General features: G+C 37.5%; 1 protein-coding gene across 19 annotated transcripts in view; it reads right to left on the reverse strand.

Moving 5' to 3' along the window:
- The window catches only part of DTNB (dystrobrevin beta), a 238,861-nt gene that overhangs the window by 196,347 nt on the left and 16,588 nt on the right, over positions 1–25,926 (reverse strand). For 18 of the 19 annotated variants that reach the window (XR_009615314.3, XM_078444896.2, XM_078444895.2 and 15 more), the window contains 2 exons: positions 15,809–15,876; positions 6,289–6,369 (listed from right to left, as the gene is read on the reverse strand). Coding sequence is in view for 17 of the 19 variants with exons in the window: in XM_078444896.2 (XP_078301022.1) it covers positions 6,289–6,369; positions 15,809–15,876 (149 nt within the window). In the remaining 2 variants the exon portion in view is untranslated. Of the gene's footprint in view, positions 1–4,684; positions 4,792–6,288; positions 6,370–15,808; positions 15,877–25,926 lie in introns of those variants that run through there. The other variant, XM_078444897.2, reaches the window with a different exon arrangement.

Genomic DNA, 25,926 nt, shown 5'->3' on the forward strand with positions numbered 1-25,926 from the left:
AAATAAATTGTCAACAATTTAAAAGTTTTATTTCACCAGAAAGATCTAAGAACTTTTCATTTATTTATATCTAATAGAATAGTGAAAGGAGGCAGAATAGGACCCCAAAACATGCCACTTTGGCATAAGGATTATTTTGAGCTAAAGCCACTTGAAAAACAGCAGGTGCCAAGAAGGTCATGTTAAATTCCTCTTTTTTTCCTGAAAGCAGGAAATAAACTCCCAAGTGAAAGATGCCCTCCCTATTCCAAAGGGAAAGAAACATTCTTATCCCCAGAGACAGTGAACTGAATCCAAGAGAAATCTGCATAGACTTTGTTAAAATAACCCTTATCTTCCTTGAGTCTCCCCATATATTTTAGTTACTTTTCCACAACTGCTACTCCTTCCTCCCTAGTGTATCAGCACTGATGCCTCCTCACCCCTTCAGTTCTTCATTTTCCTATGGGAGCTCCCAGGTACAGGAAAACTCTGCGTGCAAAACTGCCAATCTGTCTATGTCCATTTAATTCTCAGGCCCAACCAGAGACCCTAAGAGGGTAAAGTTTTGCCTCCCCTACAATAGCATCAAAAGTATATATTGTAAAATTTAACAGAACCTCAAGGAGACAAATTTCATAAGCTTAGTGGGAGAAATTAACACATTTCCCTTAGTAAGTGATAGAGGAAACATGCAAAAGCATAAGTGCGGATGTAGACAATTAAGAGTAGGCATAAAGGGCACTATATGAATTACTGCCCCTAGTGATTAGAGAATATGCTTTATTCTCAAGAGTGCAAACCACCTGTCTGAAAATTGAGCTTATCCTGAGTCATAAAGCTAATCTAGGCAAATTTCAAAGGATTCAAGTAATATCAACCATGTTCTCTGATCAAAATGAGATTGTCAGAAATCATCAAAAAAAAAAAAAAAAAAACACTTTTCAAATAAACTTTATGTTCAGAAATGAAGAAACACAATACTAGGGGATGTCCTTTATCTGATTAAGGGTATTTACAGAAAACTGCAACAAACATATTACTTAAAAGTAAAATGTTGAAAGCTTTTCCTCTGATATGTGAATAAGATAAGAAAGGCTCACCATCAAATGTAAATTGGTATGGCCACTGTGGAAAACAGTATGGAGGTTCCTCAAAAAATTAAAAATTAAAATACTATATGATCCAGTAATTCTACTACTGGGTATTTGCCCAAAGAAAACAAAGACACTAATTTGAAAATATATATGCACCTCTACGTTCATTGCATCATTATTTACACTAGCCAATATATGGTTGCAACCTAAGTGTCCACCAATAGATGAATAAATAAAAAGGATGTGGCATATATAGAGAATGGAATATTACTCAGCCATGAAAAAGAATGGGATCTTACCATTTGCAACATGGATGGACCTAGAGGGTATTATGCTAAGTGAAATAAGTCAGACAGAGAAAGACAAATACCATATGATTTCACTTATACGTGGAATGTAAAAAACAAACAGACAAACAAACAAAAAACAGAACAGGCCCATAAATACAGAGAACGAACTAGTCCTTGCCAAAGGAAAGAGGGTGGGGGGATGGACAAAATGGGTGAAGAGGAGTGGGAGATAACAGGCTTCTAGTTACGGAATGAGTAAGTCATGGGAATAAAAAGCACAGCATAGGGAATATAGTCAATGGTACCGTAATAGCACCGTATGGTGACAGATGGCAGCTACACTTGCGGTGAGCATATTGTAACATACAGAGTTGTAGAATCACTGTGTTGTGTATGTGAAATAAATGTAACATTGTGTAGCAACTATACTTCAATTTAAAAAAAGGAAATGCCAACTATCATCATCTCTATTGTATTTTGGGTCCTAAACCAAAATAAATAAGCAGTAATTATCCATGTAAGTTTCAGAAATGATGAAATTTAACTGTCATTATTCAGAAATGACAAAATTCTACACATAGACTATCAAAGATTCTCCAGATAAATTACTAAAACTGATATTTGAGTCTGGAATGATTGCTAGATACAAGTCAAGATATAAAAGTCACTGTATTTCTATCAGTAACAGAAAATGAAATTTTAGGGGTGCCTGGATGGCTCAGTCAGTTAAGCATCCAACTCCTGATTTGGGCTCAGGTCATGATCTCACAGTTGTGAGACTGAGCCCAGTGTCAGGATCTGTGCTGGGTACGGAGCCTGCTTAGGATTCTCTCTCTCCCTCTGCACCTCCTCCAGTTCTCTCTCTCTCTCTCTCTCTCTCTTTCTCTCTCTCATTTAAAAAAATAAAACAAGGGGCGCCTGGGTGGCTCAGTCAGTTGAGCGATCGACTTCAGCTTGGGTCATGATCTCATGGTCCATGGGTTTGAGCCCCGCATCAGGCTCTGTGCTGACGCTCAGAACCTGGAGCCTGCTTCGGATTCTGTGTCTTCCTCTCTCTCTGCCCCTCCCCCGCTCATGCTCTGTCTCTCTCCATCTCTCACAAATGAATAAACATTAAAAAAAAACTTTTTTAATAAAATAAAATAAAAAAGAAAGAAAAAGAAAATTAAATTTTATATACTATTTATAATAGTATCATAAATCATCAAAACTTTAGGAATAAATCCAATGGAGGAAGTGCAAATATCTCCACAAAAAAACAAAAAAAATTATAATTTAACTGGCAGAAATTAAAGAGCTAAATAAATGGAGGAACATACCATGTTCATTGGAGGAAATGTCAATATTAGAAATATGTTGATTCTCCCCAACTTACTCTATAGATTCAGTGCAGTCCCAACAAAATGCCACAGGGCTATACATTAAAATAGGATAAATTTTACTATATGTAAATTATAACTAAAAAGAAATCAAGAGGGGAACCTGGGTAGCTCAGTCAGTTAAGTGTACAACTCAGTTTCAGCTCAGGTCATGATCTCACTGCTTCACAGGTTCAAGCCCCACATCGGGCTCTGTGCTGGCAGCATGGAGCCTACTTGCGATTCTCTCTCTGTCTGTCTCTCTCTCTCTTTCTCTCTCCCTCCCTCTCTTTACTCCTTCCCCACTCACATTATCTCTCTCTCAAAATAAATAAACTAAAAAAAAAAAAAAGTAAAGATAGAAAAAAATCCCAGCAGTGTTGTTTTATTGTTTCTTTTCAGTAGAAATTGTTAATTAGATTCTAAAATTTATATGAAAATAAATATAAAAAGGCCAAAAGTGTCCCAATATTAAAAAGAAAAACAGAACAGGGGAGCCTGGGTGGCTCAGTCGGTTGAGCGTCTGACTTTGGCTCAGGTCATGATCTTGTGGTTTGTGAGTTCGAGCGCCACGTCGGGCTCTGTGCTGACAGCTCAGAGCCTGGAGCCTGCTTCGGATTCTGTGTCTCCTCCTCTCTCTGCCCCTACCCTGCTCATGTTCTTCTCTCTCTGTCTCTCAATAATAAATAAACATTAAAAAAAATTAAAAAAAAAAAAAAGAAAGAAAAACAAAACAAAGTAGGAAGTCTTGCTCTGATATTAAGACTTATTATAAAGCTATAACAGCAGTTACTGGTAGGATAGACAAATAGACCAGTGGAACACATGAGTCTAAGAGCATATACGGAAACTGCTATGAACATTCTTTTTTTTTTTTTTTTTTTTTAATGTTTATTGATTTTTGAGAGACAGAGACAGAGCACAAGTCAGAGAGGGCAGAGAGAGAGGGAGACACAGAATCCAGAACAGGCTCCAGGCTCTGAGCTGTCAGCACAGAGCCTGACGCGGGGCTTGAACTCACAAACCGTGAGATCACGACCTGAGCCGAAGTCGGATGCTCAACCGACTGAGCCACCCAGGCGCCCCTGAACAATTATACATTTCTCCTAATGAGTATGAAGAGAAGATCTGGAGACAGTGAAGAAAAAAGGATAGTTTTTTCAATAAACCATGTAAGGGACAATAGAACATATATATGGATAAAACTGAAATTTTACTCCTACTTAAACTATACACCCACAGAAAAAAAAATTTTTCAGGTTGATTAAAGAATCATATGTGAGGGATGCCTGGGTGGCTTGGTTGCTTAAGTGTCTGACTCTTCTTTTTTTTTTTTTTTTTAAATGTTTATTCATTTTGAGAGAGAGTACAAGCAGCGGAGGGGCGGGGAGAGAGTATCCCAAGCAGGTTCTGTGCTGTCAGCACAGAGCCCAACACAGGGTTCAATCCCACTAACCGTGAGGTCACGACCTGAGCCCATATGAGCCACCCAGGTGCCCTGAGTGTCTGACTCTTGATTTCAGCTCAGGTCATGATCCCAGGGTCGTGCGACTGAGCCCCACATCAGGCTCCACACTGAGCATGGAGCTTGCTTAAGTTTCTCTCCCTCTCCCTCCCTCCCTCCCTCCCTCTCTCTCTCTCTCTCCCTAGCTCACGTGTGAAAAAAACCATATGTGACAAAATAAAGCTTCTAGAACAATGCATCTTTTTACTGTACATTACTAATGCCACTAGTCTGTTTTCAAACTCTCAACACTGCACACATACACTACCATTTCCCAAAAATAATTACAGGAAGAATTATTAAAACGGTAGTTGCTCTGATAGTGATTTTCAAACTTTTTTTACCACAACCCACAGAAATATATTTAACATACACACACACACACACACACACACACACACACACACACGTCTAAATATATAAAAAACAAAAGTTTCACAAAATACTTTGTCTTACCATATAATTCGTGTTCTGATTTCTTTTCTTTCTCTTTTTTTCTCTATTATGTGCTTTAAAATCTGGCTGCAGTCCATCAGAATGATTTCATGAACCATTAGTGGGTCAAAACCCATAATTTGAAAAACAATGCTTTGAGAAATCAGAGACTTCAGTTTAAGATGGCATGGTAAACTCCCTAGAGAGAATTTCATACTAGGACTTTTAAGTAACGCTTCAAGTAGGGTAGAAGTATTTAGATGTAAAGTGACTTACCCAACATCATGTGTTTATAGTAAATGCCAAAACCAGGACTAAACTAAGGTTTTTCCAATTCCAAAGCCAACGTTCTTTCCATTACACAAAACAGTTTTTCGTTAACACACACAAACAAGAAAAGTGCAATAATTCTGTCATAAGTAAATCTTCATGGAAATTAAGAGAAGAAAGATTCTATATCCATGTGTGTATATATATGTATCCGTACATACACATATATATTTTTTATTTACTTATTTTATAAGTAGCAATTGTGGAGTGATTACTTATAGAAAAGGCTGATTCATGTTGTATTCATTTTAATCAAGAAAATTAATTTATCACACCTCTATCAAAATACTGTTTTTCACAGGAACCCTCTTGCACTGTTGGTGGGAATGCAAACTGGTGCAGCCGCTCTGGAAAGCAGTGTGGAGGTTCCTCAGAAAATTAAAAATAGACCTACCCTATGACCCAGCAATAGCACTGCTAGGAATTTATCCAAGGGATACAGGAGTACTGATGCATAGGGGCACCTGTACCCCAATGTTTATAGCGGCACTCTCAACAATAGCCAAATTATGGAAAGAGCCTAAATGTCCATCAACTGATGAATGGATAAAGAAATTGTGGTTTATATACACAATGGAATACTACGTGGCAATGAGAAAAAATGAAATATGGCCTTTTGTAGCAACATGGATGGAACTGGAGAGTGTGATGCTAAGTGAAATAAGCCATACAGAGAAAGACAGATACCATATGGTTTCACTCTTATGTGGATCCTGAGAAACATAACAGAAACCCATGGGGGAGGGGAAGGAAAAAAAAAAAAAAAAAAAAGAGGTTAGAGTGGGAGAGAGCCAAAGCATTAGAGACTGTTAAAAACTGAGAACAAACTGAGGGTTGATGGGGGGTGGGAGGGAGGGCAGGGTGGGTGATGGGTATTGAGGAGGGCACTTTTTGGGATGAGCACTGGGTGTTGTATGGAAACCAATTTGACAGTAAATTTCATATATTAAAAAAAAAAAAAAAAAAAAAGGGAAAAAAAAAAAAAAAAAAAAAACAAAAAAAAAACTGTTTTTCTTTTCTTCCAGAAGCTGATTAAAGAGGTGAGAAGGAGAAAGCAATTCTCCCACTTAAAGAACATTAATACTGTGCCAGCATCGAAACCAATTACATTATTGATTTTAGTAAACATTTTGAGGGACAAGTCCTTTCCATGACAAAGCTTACATTTTAATAAACATTCAAGACAAAAATAATTCAATTAACATTACAGGAGGACTAAAAGATACTAAAAACCTTTTATTTATATTATTGAGAGCACTATCCAGCTATCACAGAAATTAGTGAAAGTGACTTACGGTTGCATCGCTTTTGTACAAATCGTAATTTGCAAGCTGTTCTATAAGTTGATAGTCGTATGACATCAAAATTCTGAGCACCTGAAAAAAGGGCAAACAACATATGTTCAACTGGACTTACCATTTAATTTCTAAATACTGGGAAGTGACTATTCCACAGCATGGACACAGGCTATATATAACATGGCAACTAGGCTTTTCTTCTGAGAAAACAAAAGGGGTAAGGAAGGGTCAGGCACACTTTCTTCATGCCCACTCCATGCCCAGCACCATGACAGCAGTTCTGCCTATATTATCCTGTCTGCCAGCCTAACAAAACTCGGAGGGAGAACACTCGTAACTAGAGTGAATCTTTCCTTCGATACCACTTATATGAGAAACACTAGGGAAACTAATGTGAGAAGCTGGGAAAGGGAAGTTCCATCCCCAACTAACCAAACAGAAAGATTACTAATCTGATCAATCAGACTGTACACCATGTTTACCACTGGAGAAGTAACTGTACAAAAAAGTCAGCACATATGGTATATAACTCACTCTCTTTCAGGTTCTCTCTCCAGTGCAGTTAGAGTCAGATTAGGTACTGCAAAATGGAATAGAGCAAGTATCACACAAGTCCAAAGCGAACTGGTTGAGGGAAATGGGAAACTCCATAAGCTCCAGCCCAGTTTGCCAGAAATCTCTACGCTTAAGTTCAAGGTGCTAGTCAAGAATTAATTATCACTGTTTTCCTTTGCCATTTTTTTTACGCTGTGAAAATATATCCCTCTAAACCCAGTGGAAAAAGGAAGTAACAGTGGGATGGCACAGGATTCAGACATTCTAGGGATCCCTGGCCATAATATCATTTTTAAAATCTAACAGCAGTCTGAATCCCAAAATAATTTCTACAAGTCAAGATATAATCAATAACTTTAGAACTTTATTAAAATCTTATTGTACCAACATTCAACCATCCAGGTTCTCAAACTTCTGATACATTTACCTTCTTCTGAAGCAGTCCTCTTACCAGATATCTATAAGGAAAACCCTCATATACTGCTCTAAGAATAGCCTTCACTTTTTAAAAATGTCCCTTATGTAAGGGGTGCCTGGGTGGCTCAGTCGGTTGAGCGTCCGACTTCAGCTCAGGTCACGATCTCACGGACCGTGAGTTCGAGCCCCGCGTCGGGCTATGGGCTGATGGCTCAGAGCCTGGAGCCTGCTTCCCGTTCTGTGTCTCCCTCTCTCTCTGCCCCTACCCTGTTCATGCTCTGTCCCTCTCTGTCTCAAAAATAAATAAACGTTAAAAAAAATTTTTTTTTAAATAAAAATGTCCCTTATGTAAACGTCATATTGATTTCCTGATCAGAAAATATTGTAGTTTGGCACATAAAAAAAATAGAACAGAAAGTCCCCAGTGAAGAAACTAAAATGATTATCCCTTTGAGTATTCTGAACTAGAAGAGATTACTGTTCATTTCATTATCATTCATTTTGAGAATACTTCATTATAAGAAATACACTAAATGCCCCTTTAATACCAATATGTCAGACAGTATGTATCAAGCTTATCAAGAAATTGTACAAAAAGTCCTAACTAAACACACAGGCAAAACTCTAGCCACAGGTGGAGAGCCCGGTGAAGCTCCTGGATAGACAGGAGACAATCTAGAAATACTGAGTACCCAAAACGTAGAGGGAAAGGATAAGAAAGGATTAACTCTTCTTTCTTTATTATGGCTCTCTTCATTCATGAGAACAGGATATCAATCTCTATTGTATAACCAAATCCCAAGGAAAGCAAAAAATCAAATGGGTGAGTTTCATTGTATCTGCTCGTATCAGAGTCTCCTGGAGAACCTGGAATCTTCAGTCTAGAGAGTCCTACAATCAAGCTAGGTTTGGGAAACATAACTATCCAACTCAACTAAAAGGTCTGGCTCATGCAACTCTTAAATTCCACCTCACACCCAAGCCCAATCAGTATGGGCTACATATAATTACCCAAACATGCCAAACCCTCTCATCTGAGCCTTGTAAGTGCTACGTACTGCTCCAGCCCCTTCTTCATCACATCACTGAACCGACTCAGCCTAGATATCACTTCCTCCCAGATCTTTTCCTGGACCCACCTCCCCACCCTCCGCCGAGCTGCCCCAGTCATGGCCCCTACTGCCCTATCGTTCCTTATGTCCATTTCCAGGAAACTAAGTTTGATGAAGACAGAAACCATTTAATTGTTGTGTTGTTCACTATTATATGCCCAAAAGTAGGACATACTAAGACTAGTTCCTGAAATATTTGCTGAATGGATAAATAACTGAAAATTAGGAAGTTCTATGTCACTGTTTTGTATAAAAGACTGATCTGCTTCCTCCCAAAAATATACCAAGTAAAGTCGAAGTATCAGACAAACTATACAATTTTGGAAAAGCTGATAAAGAGAGATAAAAGGTGGGAAAGCCAACTCCTTTCTCCAGGTAAACATGCTGATACATTTAGCCTTCTTCAGATAGATCACAGGATTCCAAACCATGTTCGAGGGAGCCATAGGATTTGCTGGAGGTGCTTGGCAGACCATGGGAGGTGCAAGGAGGTAAGTGTATTTTGTTAGAAAGGCCTCTAACTGATGAGATGAGAAGAGAAGGAGAAAGGAGAGAAGAGATTACAAACTGAATAAATATAAGTATAGCAACATTTCTGAATTGTCCCGAAAACTTACAACCACTTTTAATAAGGAAAAAAAAAACCTTTCAAGAGAGTGAGTCTGAATAAGTAACAAATATAAACATAAATGACTTCCTTATTTTTTTTTTTTCGGCAGTACAATTAGAAACCCTGGGGACCAGAGATGAAGCCAGAGGTCCCAGCAGAGAGGAAGGTACAGACCACAGAGTGGTGACTTCTCAGGGGGTGAACTAAAAAAAAAAAAAAAAAGAAAGAAAGAAAAACGATACCACAAAGGGAAATGGTAGGGACACATGGCTGGCTCCACCTAGATTTAGATTTAAATTTTATTTATTTATTTTTTTAATTTGAGAGAGAGAGAGAGAGAGAGAGAGAAAGCATGTGTACATGGGGGATAAAGGCAGAAGAGGAGAGAGAGAATCCTAAGCAGGCTCCACACCCAGCGTGGAGTCCATCGTGGGGCTCAATCCCACAACCCTAGGATCATGACCTGTGCTGAAACCAAGAGTCAGATGCTCAATTGAGTGAGCCACCCAGGCACACCTATATTGAAATTTTAAAAGCAAGCAAAGAAAGTGATAGTCAAATAGATGAGACAAAAGAAAAACTGATCATGCAAAAGAATTATAAAGTCTAACTTTTGGCGTTAAAAAAGATAATGCTGAGGCACATGGGTGGCTCAGTGGGTTGAGCGTCCAACTCTTGATTTCAGCTCAGGTCATGATCCCAGGATCGTGGGATCAAGCCCTGCATCAAGCTCTGTGCTGAGCATGAAGCCTGCCTAAGATATTCTCTCTCTCTCTCTCTCTCCCCCTTCCTCTGCCCCTCTCCCCTACTTGCTCTTTTCCTCTCTCTAAAAACAGAAAATCAAAAATTTTTAAAAATTAAAAAAAAAAGTTAATACTAAAAGTGGTGTATCTTTCATAAAGGAAGTACTCTAAAACATTATATTCCAGTATTACTTTGAACAAAGTTATAAATATCATGCTCTGAACTTCATTTTAATTGACATTACAATTTCTAGGGTAGCCACAAAAAGAACAGGAAAAGAATACAAAAACTCACAACCAAGAAGAGGGAAAAGTAGAATGGAAGGAAGGAAGTTCAATTCATCTAAGGAAGGCAAGAAAGGAAGAAAAAAGAAAAAAGAAAGGACACATTTGAAGCACAAAGCAAGATGGATGAAAAAATGAAATCTATCTGTATTCATGAAAAAATTAAACAGAATAAATTCTTCAGTGAAAAAGCAAAGACTGTCGGTCACAAGGGTAGTTGTTAAATAGCTTAGCTTATGCTATTTCCAGGGGATACACACAAAACATAAGGCTACAGAAAGTTTTGAAAAGATACTATACAAAGCATTCTAACCAAAGAAAAAAACTGGTGCAGCCATATTAATAACAACAAAATAGACTTCACAGCAAAACACATTACTAGAAAAACAGGGTAACTATATAATGACAAAATATTTGATCTCCCAGGTATACGTAACATTTTAATGCATGCGCATCTACAAACAAAAGCTTCAAACTACTGAGAGAACTAAGGGGAAAAAATTTAAAATCTATGATCAAAGCAGAGATTTTTAACGTCTTTTAGTAATTAAGGAGTCAAATCCATAAGGACAAAACAGATATGAATAAAACATGTAACAAGTTTGATCTAAATAATGCAGAAATCATACACATTATTTTCAAGCACTCATGGAATATTTACAAAAACATGTAACAAAAAAGATCGCCAAATTCAAAGATTCTAGAACGTCTCTCATTCCCTGATCCATATCCCAATTCAGCTAAGTATTTTTTTTTAATTCAAAGTCATTTATTTGCAAATTTTTTTAAAAGAGTACTCTAAATAATTCCTAACAGAAATAAGAAAGCACAGCGAAGTGATCATGAAAATGGCATATATCGGAACACATGGAGCACAAAAATAGAAAATCACAGGAAAGAAGTTCTTAAGTGCTTAGATAAGAAAGAAAAAAGTGTTAAAATAAGCAGTTGCAAAAAGGAACAACAGAATTGCCTAAAGTAGAAAGAAGAAAATAATAAACACAAGAGAACAAAATAATGAGGAAGAAACAAAATACATGGAGAGGACCAACAAAAGCCAAAAGTTCCTTGAAAAGACCAATAAAATTGACAAAATTCGGGAAAACAAAAAACAAAATCACAGTCTCTGAGACTGGAGGGAGGCCTGACGTCAGCATTTTATCACCTGACCTAGAGAGCTTTCACTTTACCTCCAGAGTTGCAAACTACAGTTCTAACTTATCACCTTTTTCTTAGTAGTTTTATATCATGTAAGAATTGTAAACTACCAAATTCCTTCTATGTAATTTATTCCAGTCTTCTTTTAATAAATATTTATTGAGCTACCGGGCCTACTGGGATGAAGAGATGTGATCCTAATTCTCATAGTGCTTAGTCTACAAGAGAAAATATTAAACAAAGAAAGAATAAACTAATTTCACTGCCCTTCATAGTATGGAATTTAAATATATGGTCTAAAAACAGAAAAGCTTAAAAAAAAAACTGAAAAGCTTAAGAAGATTATAGAAAAATATAACAATGGTATAATAATAAAGCCACACAACATAAAAAAAACAACCTATCTAAATTATTAAATTATTATGACTGCTTTTATGCTATAACAGCAGAGTTCAGTCGCTGTAACAGAGAACTCATTATATGGCCTCCATATCCTAAAATATTCACTTTCTGACCCTGAAAGGAAAAGATAGCTAGCCCTAGCACTATATTTACAGAATAAAGGAGAAATACATACATCTCAAGAGAAGCAGGAAACATCTGATAAAATTCGATACTCGTTCATAATTTAAAGAAATAATAAATAAATATATAGAATAAAGAAAATAATAGTAATAACTCTCGGTAAATTAGAACCTAGAAGTAGTTCCTTAACCTGATAAAGGGTACAAAACCTGCAACAAATATCATTTTAACAGTGAAATACTACATGTATCCCCATTAAAGTATGAAACAAGACAAGGCTGGCTGCTATCCGTCCTGTTCTTCCTGTTCTTATATCAGAGGTCCTAATGAGTAGGTAGGTAATGAAAAAGAGGTATAAGAATTTCAAAAACAAGAATTAAAACTGTCTTCGTTTAAAAATAATATAATCCCATAGAATGTACAACATCCAGAATGGACCCTCATGTAAACTATGAACTTTGGGTTTTACAATTTGTGAACACAGGCCCATCAGTTTTAATGAATGTACCCTCTCGTGGGGGATGTCGATAATGTGGGAGGCTGTACATGTGTCGAGACAGGGAATAGATGGGAACTCTCTGTGCCTGCCTCTTAATTTTACTGTGAACCTAAAACTGCTCGAAAAAAGTGAAGTCTCGGGGTGCCTGGGTGGCTCAGTCAGTTAAGCGTCCGACTTCAGCTTAGGTCATGATCTCGTGGTTGTTCGGGTTCGAGCCCCGCGTCAGGCTCTGTGCTGACAGCTCAAAGCCTGGAGCCTGTTTCAGATTCTGTGTCTCCCTTTCTCTCTGACCTCCCCTGCTCATGCTTTCTCTGTCTCTCAAAAATAAACATTATAAAAATTTTTAAGTCTCTTTTAAGTAAAAATCTATTAATTACCCATTGAGAGTAATAAAAGAGTGGAGAAAGATCACTGGATTCAAACTTGACATGAAATCAACCCAAAACCTAGAGGGTAGAACTGTATGAGAAGGCTGGCAAAAGATGATTTCTGCATCCATAGAAGGGAATAATGCTGGAGATTTGGGGGGAGTAGAAAATGAGAGAGTAGGCCAGATATCACTGCCACCAATGCAATTCTTCGCGTGAAAAAAACAGGAGAGACAAGAAGCCATACCAAACATCTCCCAAACTGTCCAAATCCTTGAGTTTGTTACAGAGAATAGTAATTTATCCAGGGCTCATGTATCAGAATAATATTCACTAAGCAGTAAACCCAGTTCTTCACAGAACACCCAATTTCTATTCCAAATATCGACCGTCACTGTACTCTCTCACATGCCCATGTTTGTTTCCTGAAGCCACCCCAGGCACTTCTTTTTTATTTTTTTAATGTTTATTTATTTTTGAGAGAGAGTGCATGTGAGCAGGGAGGGCAGAAAAAGGGAGGACAGAGGATCCAAAGCAGGCTTGCAACAACAGCAGAGAGCCCAATGCGGGGCTCAACACCACAAATTGCGAGATCATGACGTGAGCCAAAGTCAGACACTCAACCAAGTCACCAAGGCACCACCCCCCACCCTCCCCACTTCTTCTTTTTTTTTTTTTTTTTGAGAGACAGAGAGGGCACGAGTGAGGAGCAGAGAGAGAAAGAGAGAGAGAGAGAGAGAGAGGAAGAGGAGACAGAATCCCACAAGGGGCAGAGAAAGAGGGAAAGAGAGAGAACCAGAGCTAACCCAAAGTGGGGCTTGAGCTCACCCAATGCAGAGCTCAAACTCATAACCTGAGCCAAAGTCAGATGCTTAACCAACTGAGCTACCCAGGCATCCCCCCCACTCCCAGGCCAGTACTTCTTAATATCAGGAATTATTGTTTATTTCTTTGGATTCCTTATTTTGTCTGTTTCCCCCTTGCCAAAGTGTAAGCCATATGAGGATAGTCAGGCACTACGTTTTGTTCTCACCTTAACCCTAGCACTTAGAACAATTCCTGGAACATAATAGATCCTCAATAAATGTGTTAAAAATTAAATAGAAAAGATGACCCCTATGCTGAGCCTTGAACAGCAAACAGGAACAACGAGTCAGATGAAGGTGAGCCGAATAGCATGAGCAAAAGCACAGAGACATCAAACATATGATCGATGTGGGAAAAGCCAATTCAGTATGACCGGGCAGTGACACCCATGGTGTGTGATGGAAACCGGGAACCTATGAACCGAGGGGAAAAGAGGCCAGGAGAGCCTTGCCGGGCATGCCCAGGAGCTTGGACTTTCTTGGGAAAGCAATGAGGAGCAACTGAAGGGATTTATGAAGGAAGTAACACAGATTTTTGCAGTTCAACTGGCAGCATCACAGACCACAGATTGGAAGGGGTTGACACTGGAAGAAGGGATCCGAAACAGATTGCTTTTAGTTCAGAAAAGTAACAATGATAAAAATATTAAACACTGCTAATCACATTAAATACCTACTATTCTGTGTCCGTGTTAAAGGCCTGACGTTATCTCATTTAATCTTGACAATAATTCTATGAAATAGATACTACTCCCATTTTATGGACAAGACAAGTGTAGCAGCACAGAGATTAAGTAACTCACCTAAGATTATACAGCCAGAAAATGAGGGAGCCGAGATCCAAACATGGATAGTCTCACAGCAGAGCCTGGATTTAAAGCCACTAAGGCATGAGAAATTCAGGAGTCCCTTAAGAGGTAAAACTCAGCAGCACTTTGTGATTTCTTTGGAGGTGGAAGGTGAGGTGGAGGGAAGTGACTGCAGGGTGTCTGGCTTGGATGACTAGCAATTAGAGACTCAGAACTACAGAACTCCTTAAAGATGGCCCGGACTGACTGCCCACCCAATGCCACAAATTTCTTCTCTGACATCTTCAATACTTCTCTAGCTTATGCTTGACAGGACAACATAGATCTCAGTTAAGTCAAACTCTGCCTCCCGTTACTAAGACTCTAAAGATTTAAAATATCTTGCTTGTTGAAAGAGGCTTCTGAGACTTTATCTACTGATTTTTACTCTGTGATATGCAGAATTCTAGAATTCTACAAGTATCTCAGGGGCTATCTCAGGCAGGGCTCCTGCCTCCCCTCTTCAACGAAGCAGTACCAATTCTATGACACTCTCGTGTTGAGGGTCCTTGTAAGATCTCATTTTTTAAAAAGAGTACAATGCTTTTAAAAGCAATCATGAACACTGGTACAGACCAATAACCCTATTTCATGGCAAAGGAATTTGTGGTCCCCCAAGTATGAATGCACGAGTCAAGGTCACATAGACAAGTAATCGGAGACCAAAATAATCATTCAAATACTGGGAAATGACCCACTTCTCTCGGCCATCTTTCTGTTTGAGTTTTATAGAAGAATATAATTTTTTAACAAGATTTAAAACCATATTGTAAAGTAATATACCAAACTATACATTTGTACTTTTAATTATTCCTATAGCTCTAAGTTTTAACACTTAGTCCTCTATACCTCAGAATCTGTATCCAGTGTAACTTAATTTATATAATGTATTAATTATTTATCACCACCTGCAAGCTCATGGTAACAATGGAGTTACAACAAGAGGTCTAAACTGACTGGTGTGCCTTGGGACACACCTTGAGACACCTTGGCTCAGTCAGTAGAGCATGTGACTCTTATCTCAGGGTCATGAGTTTGAGCCCCAGCTTGGGTATAGAGATTACCTAAAAATAAAATCTTAAATAAATAAATAAATAAATAAATAAATAAATAAACAAACTGACTGGTGTGCCCTAAACTCATAGATATGCTAGGTAACATTTCTGCCTTAGTATTCATGATCTTACTTAAGAAAGTAATTCAAGTCAGGGCACCTGGCCAGCTCAGTCAGAAGAACATGCAACTCCTGATCTTGGGTTTATGAGGTCAAGCCCCATGTTGGCTGTAGATATTTAAATAAATAAATATGTAAAAAAAGAAAGAAAGAAAGCAATTCAAGTCAACTCAATTACAATATATGCTCTGACTTGAGGTCCTTCAACTCCATGATTCTTCAACTCCCTTTTTTCCCTTTTCTAAAGCTTGGAATGTGCTAAGGATTAAAGATGTGACTTGATCAGGAAAAAAAAAAAAAAAAAAAAAGGCATCCCCACACATACAAACAAGGGCTCCAGAAGCACTCAAGACTCACGCATTTCTATGAACAGCTGCCTCTTCTCTGCCATGGTCTTCCGCTTGTTCCCACTTTCCTCAATCATCCTAGAGACAAAAAAAGATACAATAGACCACTGTAATTTGACAGTTCAACCAAGAGCTTATCATTCTATTAAGAAGAGGTCCCAAAAACCAAGTTGTATGTGCACATTTAAGACAGCATCAGTAAAAACAAAGTGAAAGCCTGATACAGAAAAAGACAAATAACTGTCCTTTTATTTATCTGACAGCTTCTAAAATAATTACAAAGTTAATAATTAAATGAGCACACACATTTGCTTCCTGTGCTGAAAATATGGAGCTATGTCTTATTTCTAACCTTGATTATTTTCTCTGCAGAGTCCTGGATTAGCTGAGACAGTTTCCCATATCCTTACTGTTTTACAAAGATAAACATGTTACTAAGTATAACTTAGCAAATAATTATAATGAAAAGCTAAAATAAAGAACATAAGAAGTTATTAGCTTATACATAAAAGATATAAATAAAATATTCTATTTTATATTAAACAATATTAAACAAAAAGGTATTTATCCCCAAACTCAAAGAGCTCCTAAAGGTAAGTTTTTATCACATGATAATAGTTTAGGTTGACAGACATAGGCTGTCACTCTGTTAAAACTCTTTCCATGCATTACCTCATTTAATCCTTCCAACAACCCTAGATACTGGTTATCATTCTTATTATACCCATTTCCCATTTTATAAATTAGGAAACAGCCTGCAAAGAACACTAACTTGCTTGAGGGCACACAAACAGAAGTGGTAGATGAAATCCTAACCCTTTCACTAAACTTCTTACATAACTGTTGCTTTTAGATGCATATTGCCAAATCTCTACACCTAAAAAGCTAAAAAAAACCAACAGCGTATTGCACAGACCCTAGTGATGCAAAATCTCTAATAATTTCTGCTGCATTTTGCCTTATTCTGTGAAGAAAAAATATCTAGACAAAGAGCGTAAGCCTAACAATTTCCTTAAGCAAAATTAAGCTGTTACTTACATAACATACTCTCAAATATGTTAGAATCACAAATTAAATGATGGCTACACAAATTACATATCCATTAAGACAAGGTGCCCGGCAAATTATAATTATAAATAGTATCCTAAAGAAAATTTAAAATGTAAATGCAATCCTTAACATCCTACAACTAATGTTTTGATAATTAAGACTGACCATTTTAGATCATTGATATGTTATAAAGTACTCTTCAACACACATGTTGGTTACTTAACAATTTACCCCCAAAAGAACAGAATTTTAAACGGAAAGAAAGCCAAAATAAAAAGCAACTAGAAACAGCAAAAATTAAATGAAATCTAAGTCCTACAGTAAAAAAACAAAAGTTGATACCCATAGCCTGTAATTACTAAGAAAGAAAGTTACTTAAAAGTTACTGCCTCTTCCTCAATCTTGGCCTGTGAAGAGGTAATAACAAATCTTAAATGCTAAACACAGATTAAAAGAGAATATCATAATATCCTTTATAACACATCTCATTTATTAAATCCTTTTTCTACTTTTGGTATTTCTCTACATCACTTTTTTTCAAAGTTGGGTATAAGAATTCCTGGAGATCTCTAAATTCTTCATGACAATCTTCTAAATTGTATCTTTGTTTCCAAGTTAATCTTGAAAAAATTAATATAAATATATTCTGGATCATCTGGATGTCCACCAAACTATAATGCTAACTAACATAAAAATACCAACATTCTCTATAAAGTTTAAAGAAGACCCAAAGTCTAACAATATAATGTTCAGTATGTCCAGGAAACAATACAAAATTATTTGGCAAACAAACAACCAAGACAATCTTAACTCACAAGGGGAAAAACGATCAATAGATGCCACTGACGAAATGACGCAGTTGGTAGTAACCTGACAGACTTTAAAGCAGTGATTATAAAAATGCTCCAATTGGCAATCACATACACTCTTGAAACATGAGTTAAAATCTTTTTTTTTTTAATGTTTTATTTATTCTTGAGAGAGACAGAGACAGAGAGTGGGAGAAGGCCAGAGCAAGAGAGGGACACAGACTCAGAAGTAGGCTCCAGGCTCTGAGCTGTCAGCACAAAGCCCGACGTGGGGCTCCAACTCACAATCCGTGAGATCATGACCTGAGCCAAAGTCAGATGCTCAACCAACTGAGCCACCCAGGCACCCCCAGAAACGTCAGTTAAAATCTTACATGTCAGTAGAGAAACAAAAGATAGGAAAGGAACCAAATGGAAATGTTAGAACTGAAATATAAACTCACTGGGGGAGAGGAGGTGCTCACTGGATGAACTCAACAATAGAATGAAGACAAAGGAAAGAGTCTGTAAACTTTAAGATACATCAAACAGAAATTATCCAATCTGAACAACAGAGAGAGAAAGAGAGAGAGATTTCTTAAAAAAAAAAAAAAAAAGGAATAAAGCCTCAGGAATTTGGTGGACAAAAACAAAAGATCCAACATTCCTCATGTACTCAGAATCCCAGAAGGAGAAAAACAGTGTGGTGATATGGTGCTCAACAATACATGAAGACATAATAGCTGAAAACTTAGCAAGTTCAGTGAAAGACATACCTACAAATTCAAGAAACTGAGCAAACAAGTTAAAGTCAAAGAAACTCATTATAATGATCACATCATAATCAAATTGCTAAAAGACAAATTCTTTTTAAAAAAGTGTTTAAGTTTATTTATTTTGAGAGAGAGCATGCACACATATATACGTGAGCAGGAGAGGAGCAGAGAGGGGGAGAGAGAATCCCAAGCAGGCTCTGAGTTGCCAGCACACAGCCCAACACAGGGCTTGATCCCACAAACTGAGGTCATGACAAAGAAAAATTCTTTGGGAATGCAAGCTGGTGCAGCCACTCTGGAAAATAATATGGAGGTTCCTCAAAAAACTAAAACTAGAACTACTCTACAACCCAGCAATTGCACTACCAGGCATTTATCCACGGGATACAGGTGTGCTGTTTCAAAGGGACACATGCACCCCCATGTTTATGGCAGCACTATCGACGATAGCCAAAGTATGGAAAGAGCCCAAATGTCCACTGATGGATGAACGAATAAAGAAGATGTGGTATATATATATATACAATAGAGTATTACTCAGCAATCAAAAAGAATGAAATCTTGCCATTTGCAACTATGTGGATGGAACTGGAGGGTGTTATGCTAAGTGAAATTAGTCAGTCAGAGAAAGACAAAAATCATATGACTTCACTCACAGGAGGACTTTAAGAGACAAAACAGATGAACATAAGGGAAGGGAAACAAAAATAATATAAAAACAGGGAGGGGGACAAAACAGAAGAGACTCATAAATATGGAGAACAAACTGAGGGTTACTGGAGGGGTGGTGGGGCTAAATGGGTAAGGGGCACTAAGGAATCTACTCCTGAAATCATTGTTGCACTATATGCTAACTAATTTGGATGTAAAATTTAAAAAATAAAAAATTAAATTAAAAAGAAAAATTCTTGAAAGAAGTCAGAGTAAAAGAAAATTTTACTGGGGCCCCTGGGTGGCTCAGTCAGTTAAGTGTTCAGTTCTTGGTTTGGGCTCAGGTCATGATCTCACAGATCTCTCTTCTCAAAATAAATAAATAAACTTTTTTTAAAAAACTTGAAAAAAAAAGGGGGCCCCTGAGTGGCTCAGTCGGTTAAGCGTCTGACTTCAGCTCAGGTCATGATCTCAGTATGTGAGTTTGAGCCCCGTGTTGGCCTCTGTGCCGACTGCTCAGAGCCTGGAGCCTGCTTTGGATTCTGTGTCTGCCTCTCTCTCTGCCCGTCCCCTGTTCGAACTCTCTCTCTCAAAAATCAATAAACATTAAAAAAAAATTTTTTTTTAAACTTAAAAAAAAAACAAAAACATTTTACCCATAGGTCAGGGATCAGCCACTTTTCTCTTGAAGGGCCAAACCATAAATATTTTAGGTTTGCAGGCCATGTGGTCTCTGTTACAACTACTCACCATTGCTACTGCAGTGTGAAAGTAGCCATAGACAATATGTAGACAAGTGGGTGTGGCTTTGTTAAAATTTTATTTAGAAAATAGTCCGCCCACAGACCACAGTCTGCCAGCTCCTGTTTGAGAGGAACAATGTTATGAATTACTACAGATTTCTCATCAGAAACTATGGAAGTCCGCAGACGGTAGACCAAGGCTTTTAAAGTGCTGGGGAAAAAAACACGGTCGACCCAGAATTCTATATTGAGAGAACATTATCCTTCAGAAATTAAAGAAAGCTAAAAGAATTTGTAGCCAGCAGACATGCTCTAAAATAACTGCTAAAGAAAGTTCTTCAGAAAGGAGGGGAAAATAATTACAAAATATTGCAAATGAAGGAATAGCAATAGAAAAGATGTTAAAAGAAATAACACCAATTTCACACAATTGCTACCAGAAAATACAAAAGAACATCTTTTGATTCATCTTAAAAAGCCAGCAATATCCTGATACCCAAAATAGACAAAGACAATACAAAAATAAATATCTCTAATGAACACAAACACAAAAACCCTCATCAACAAGCAAAATCCTCCACAAAGTATTAAAAATTGAATCAAGCAATATATAAAAACCTTGGAAGCAACAGGGGTTTATCCCAGGAATGCAAGACCAGTTCAACATTTGAAAACTAATCAACATAATCCAACATATTAACAATCTAAAGGAAAAAAAAAAAAAACACATGTTTATATCAGATGCAGAAAGAGCATTTCACAAAATACAATGTCCATTCCTGATGATAAACTCTACTCAAACTAGAAATAAAACCTTTCTCTACCTACAGGGCATCTAGAGAAAACTTATAGCCAAAGTCACACTTAATGGTAGAAAACTAAATGCCTTCCTCCTAAGATTGGGACCAAGACAAGGATGCCCATTCTTACCACTTCCATTAAACACTATACAGGATGTCTTAGCTAGTGATACGAAATAAAAGGCAAACAGATTGGAAAGGAAGAAATAAAATTATCCCTACTTGCAGACAACATGATTATCTTTGTAGAAATTCCAAAGGAATATACAAAAAAAGCTCCTAGAACTAAAAAGTGAGTCTAACACTATTGCAGGACACAAGATCAAAACACAAAAATCAACCACAGTTCTGTTTACTAGCACTGCATAACTAGATATTGAATACTTTGAAAACAGCATTTACGATATCTCTAACAAAAAATAAGATGCTTAGGTATACACTAACAAAATATGTATAGTAAAGGATCTGTATACTGGAACTCAAAAGAGTGATGCAAGAAATTTTTTAAAGACCTAAACAAACAGAAAGACATACCATCTAACCAGACAGTCTAATCAAAATCCCAGCAGAAGTTTTTATAAATATAGACAATTCTAAATTCTATATGACTAGGCAAAAGGATTGGACAAGAGAATTTTGAAAAGAAAAAAGGTGCAGGATGACACTCCCGAATTTTAAGAATTACTATAAAGCCTCAGAAATCAAGACAACACAGTACTAGAAAGGCCATTTGATTTTTTTTTTAAGTGCAAAAGAAATTCAATGAAGGACAAACTTGGTGTTCAATATACTGCTTATCTATATGCCAAAATGATGAACCTTGACCTCTACCTCACACCATACACAAAAAATAATTCTAAATGGAAAATAAATGTAAAATATAAAAGTATAAAACTTTTAGAAGAAAACACAGGATAAAGTCTTCATGGTCTAGTACATCACACTAAACGCACAAGCTGTAAAAAATAAACAAATAAATAAATAAATTAATTAATTAATTAAATAAAATAAAAGACAAATTGAACATCACCAAAATTAAACACTTTTGTTCTATGTAAGAAACTGGTAAGAAATGAAAAGACAAGCTAATCACATTTCAGACACAGGATTATATATAAAAGTATATAAAAAAACTCTCAAAACCAAGCCAATGTGCAAGAAGAGGTTGTTACTCAACATTAGCCACGACGTTGACATTATTTGTTGACTTAAGAGTGTAGAAGACCCTGTTGATATCCTGCCTTTACTCCTTCACCTATACTACTACTTTCATGTAGAACTGATCAGCTTCCAGTTGCCAACACCTGCATTTCTTTGCCTGAGGGTTTTTCTGGCCATTGAAGACTGCTTTGACATTTGCAGGGCAGTCCAGAAGTCCCAGGGAATTAACATTCCTGGAGGAGCCCTCTCACTGATGGAAGTTAATATATAAATACTCCAGCTCCTTTACGCATCAAAAAACAATGTTTTCCACTGGCTTCCTAAGTTCCCCTTTGGAATTAAGTTTGCTGACTCACAATGCCTGATAAGAAACCCTTTACTAGCTGCTTTCTCTTCTCTGACTTCTCCATTCTCTTGGTATCTTCTAAGATCACCTAAAAAAAAAACAACAACAACAAAAAACAAAAAACAAAACAAACAAACAAACAAGAAATACTTGCACTTGAGTCTTTATATCAGCATTTGCTTCTAGGGTAACTCAAACAAGACCAATTTGACCCTGGTATAACAGGTCCTTCCGATGTATTCTGTAAGTGGATCACTTGCCAACCAGACAACAAGGTTCCCAGTGCCGGTAGTAAGTGGCTTGGTGAGAACCCCTGGTGAGCTGTTGCATCAATATTACTAAGATTCTTGATGTGGTGGAGCTAGGAAGAGATACAGGTAAAAGATGACTAGGTTATGCAATAGCTTTAGCATCTGAGAGATATAGGGGTATCAAGAATCTTAAAGACAATGAAAGTGGCTGAGTTTCTGCTCAGTAGCATTGATGCACAGAAGAAAGAAAACGTCAAGGGCTAAATCATATAGGTATCAACTCAAAGTATGGTAAGACAGCCCAAAGACCTCACAGCAGCATTTTAAGGAACCCTCAGCCTCTACAACTAGAAGGCAGATTGTGCTAAAAAGCAGACCCAAATTCTGATTATGAAAGGAGGTAAATTATTAAAAATATTGAATTGACACTCCAGTCAAGATTCTCCTGAACCCTCTAGGCCGGAAGAAGTGGCTCCCTTGCCCTTGCTACAAGATGGCAGTCTCCTCTGCCTAAAGACCATGAAAGGCCTCATCTGAGATACATGCCTCAAAAGATGCTGACACTTCTCAGGATCTGTCCCTTCACTGATTCTAGGCTAACAACTAGGGTCAAGTCTTGGCATCATGGGAACAGGGAGGTACTGTCCTTGCTTTGGATGGAAAGAAGTGATTCACCAAAACAGCTATTGGACCTGATAATATGTACTGATGGGACCTGGGAGAACATACCTGGGAATGGATTGAGAGCTGAACTTGGGGACCAAGTATAAGGTTGGTGAGGAAACTGTTATATAGGCACACTCCCCCATGACACTGGATTTAATGCTCCAAAAAGGACAGCTGGACCCAGTCCTAATGTACTGCTAGATTGGCCCATTTAAGCCTTGGAGTGAGAGCGATTGATGACCTATAGGAAATGAATTGGAGATGCTAGAACCACAAGGCAGAGTATAAAGAGGCATATCCATACCCTTCCCCATATCTCCTAACCTTTGCCAATTCTGTCTACTAGACTGACAGCATCTGCTTCAAAAACAAAACAACATAAACAACAAATTGATGGCCTTCTCTGACCTCTGAAGTCCATTTTATTCCCTGTATGCCAACCTTGAAATATTACAGACTTACCACCCTCTGGAAATGGTCCTAACCACCTACCTCGCCCCCTCAAGAGGGATAATTCTGAGGACATGTTTTATACTGGCTCCTAGAGTTCCCCAGTGGGAAAGCTCCAGATAGTTACTTGCAGCTGTAACTTGCTTGATAACAAATCCTTTACTTGCAAAACTTCCCTTCCCTATCTCACTTCATGGTCTTCTACTGGTATTTCCTGGGATAATCTTCAAAATAAAATACTCGCACTCAAATCCTTGTCTGAGGCAGCTTCTGGGGGAACTCAAACTGTTTAAAACAGTAAGTTTTTTCACTTAACCAGGCCAACAACAATTCAGATTACATAAAATCCAAATGTATAGGGTACATATAAACTAAGATTATTATAAATGATTTCCCTAAGCCTTACTGATAGGTAAGTCCATCCAGTGCTCCATAGATACTAATAACTCAAGCTCTCTAATTCTGATTTTAACAGTTCCACAATGAACAAATATCTAATCCTACTTCCATACCTGATAGTATGTCCTTGTGCTCCTGACATAACCTTGAAAATCAACACTTACATGAATGTAAGCACATTGCTTTAACTTCCTTCCACTCACACTCCTGGCACTTTGCCTTTTCTTAGCCTCATAATCGAGAGATAACCAACACCTCTGTATTATTCCCTTCACATACTAACTCTGATTTCAAACCCTGCCATTTCCTTCCTCATGATATCTCACATCCACCCCTTTTTCCCATTTCGACTGCCAAAATCTTTGTCCACGTGAATGCACAAATAAAATTCTATGATACCATGATCTCAGACTCTGCACCCACATCTTCCTGTATCTCATCCTGTGGTCAGAGAAATCCACTACATATATTTATGCCAACACGTTTCATCTTCAGTGGACCCTAATCACCCTACTCAGGAGTTTCACCCTACCCAATTTAAAAAAATCAGTGCACAAAGTGCACCAAGCCAGGCAAAGAAAAACAAATACCATGATCTCATCATATGTGTAATCTAGTAATACAAAAAAAAGTCAAATTCACCATAGAAGCACAGTGGAATGGTGGTTTCCAGTGGCTAGGACGTAGGGGAAATGGGAAGATAGTAATCAAAGGATACAAACTTTCAGTTATTAGATGAACAATCTGGGGACCAAACGCACACCATGGTAAGTGCAGTTGATAATACTGTAGTGTACTGTATATTTGAAATTTGGTAAAAGAGTAGATCTTAAACTACCACAAAAAAAGGTAACTGTGACATGATAGATGTGTTAATTAACTGTGGAAATCATCTCACAAGGTACACATATATATCAAATCATCAGGTTGTACACTTTAAATATATAAAATTTTATTTGTCAATTACACTTCAATAAAGCTGGGGGGAGGAATATAACAATATATCTGAGCATCTTTCCAAGCTGTCAAATACTCCTCAAAAACTTATCTGAGCCTTGATTATTGACAATTATTTTCAGTTATCTACTACTTTAAACAATGCAACAATAAATGTCTTTGAAGCAAAATTAATAATTAAAAAAAAAGAACCAAACACAGCCTTAGCCTATAAAATGTTAAAAAAAAAAAAAAAAAAAGACTACAGTCCTAGCTATGAGAATGTATGCAAAGTTTCTTCAATCTAAAAAGGGTTGAAACTGTAAGCCCATAGAAGAGGCTATTTAATGTCCTAAGCCCAAAGCCAACAAAACAAGTGAGTTTTTAGATACAAAACCCCAAAACACAATCCATGAAAGAAAAAACTGTTCAGTTAGATCTTACCAGAATTAACCATTCTGCAAGAGATACTGCTCAGATAATGAAAAGACAAGCCCTAATGTGAAAGAAATGCTTCCAAAGCACTTCTGATGAAGGACTTGCATCCCAAGTGCAAAAAAGAGTTCTTAAAACTCAACAGTAAGAAAACAGCCCAATTACGCCTGGGTGGCTCAGTCGGTTGAGCATCCGACTTTGGCTCAGATCATGGTCTCACAGTTCGTGAGTTCAAGCCCCGCGTTGGGCTCTGTGCTGACAAACAGCTTGGAGTCTGGAGCCTGCTTCAGATTTTGTGTGTGTGTCTCTCTCTCCCCCTCCCCTGCTCATGCTCTGCCTCTCTCTGTCTCTCAAAAATAAATAAATGTAAAAAAAAAAAAAAATTTTTTAAGAAAACAGCCCAATTAAAAAAAAAAATGATCAAAAGATCTGAGCAGATACCTCACAGAAGACATACAGATGATAAATAAGCATATAAGACATTCAATATCATTTATCATTAGGAAATCACAAATTAAAACACAACGAGATACTACTGAATGGCTGAAATTGAACAAAAATGACCACACCAAATGCTGACCAGAACGCAGAGCAACAGGCACCCTCGCCCACTGCTGGCAGTAACACACACACAGCCACACTAGCAGACGGCCTGGAAGTCTCTACAAAGCCAACT

Source organism: Panthera onca, chromosome A3 (genome assembly GCF_046562875.1).
Source record: "Panthera onca isolate mPanOnc1 chromosome A3, mPanOnc1 haplotype 2, whole genome shotgun sequence".
NCBI classification, from domain to species: Eukaryota; Metazoa; Chordata; class Mammalia; order Carnivora; family Felidae; genus Panthera; species Panthera onca.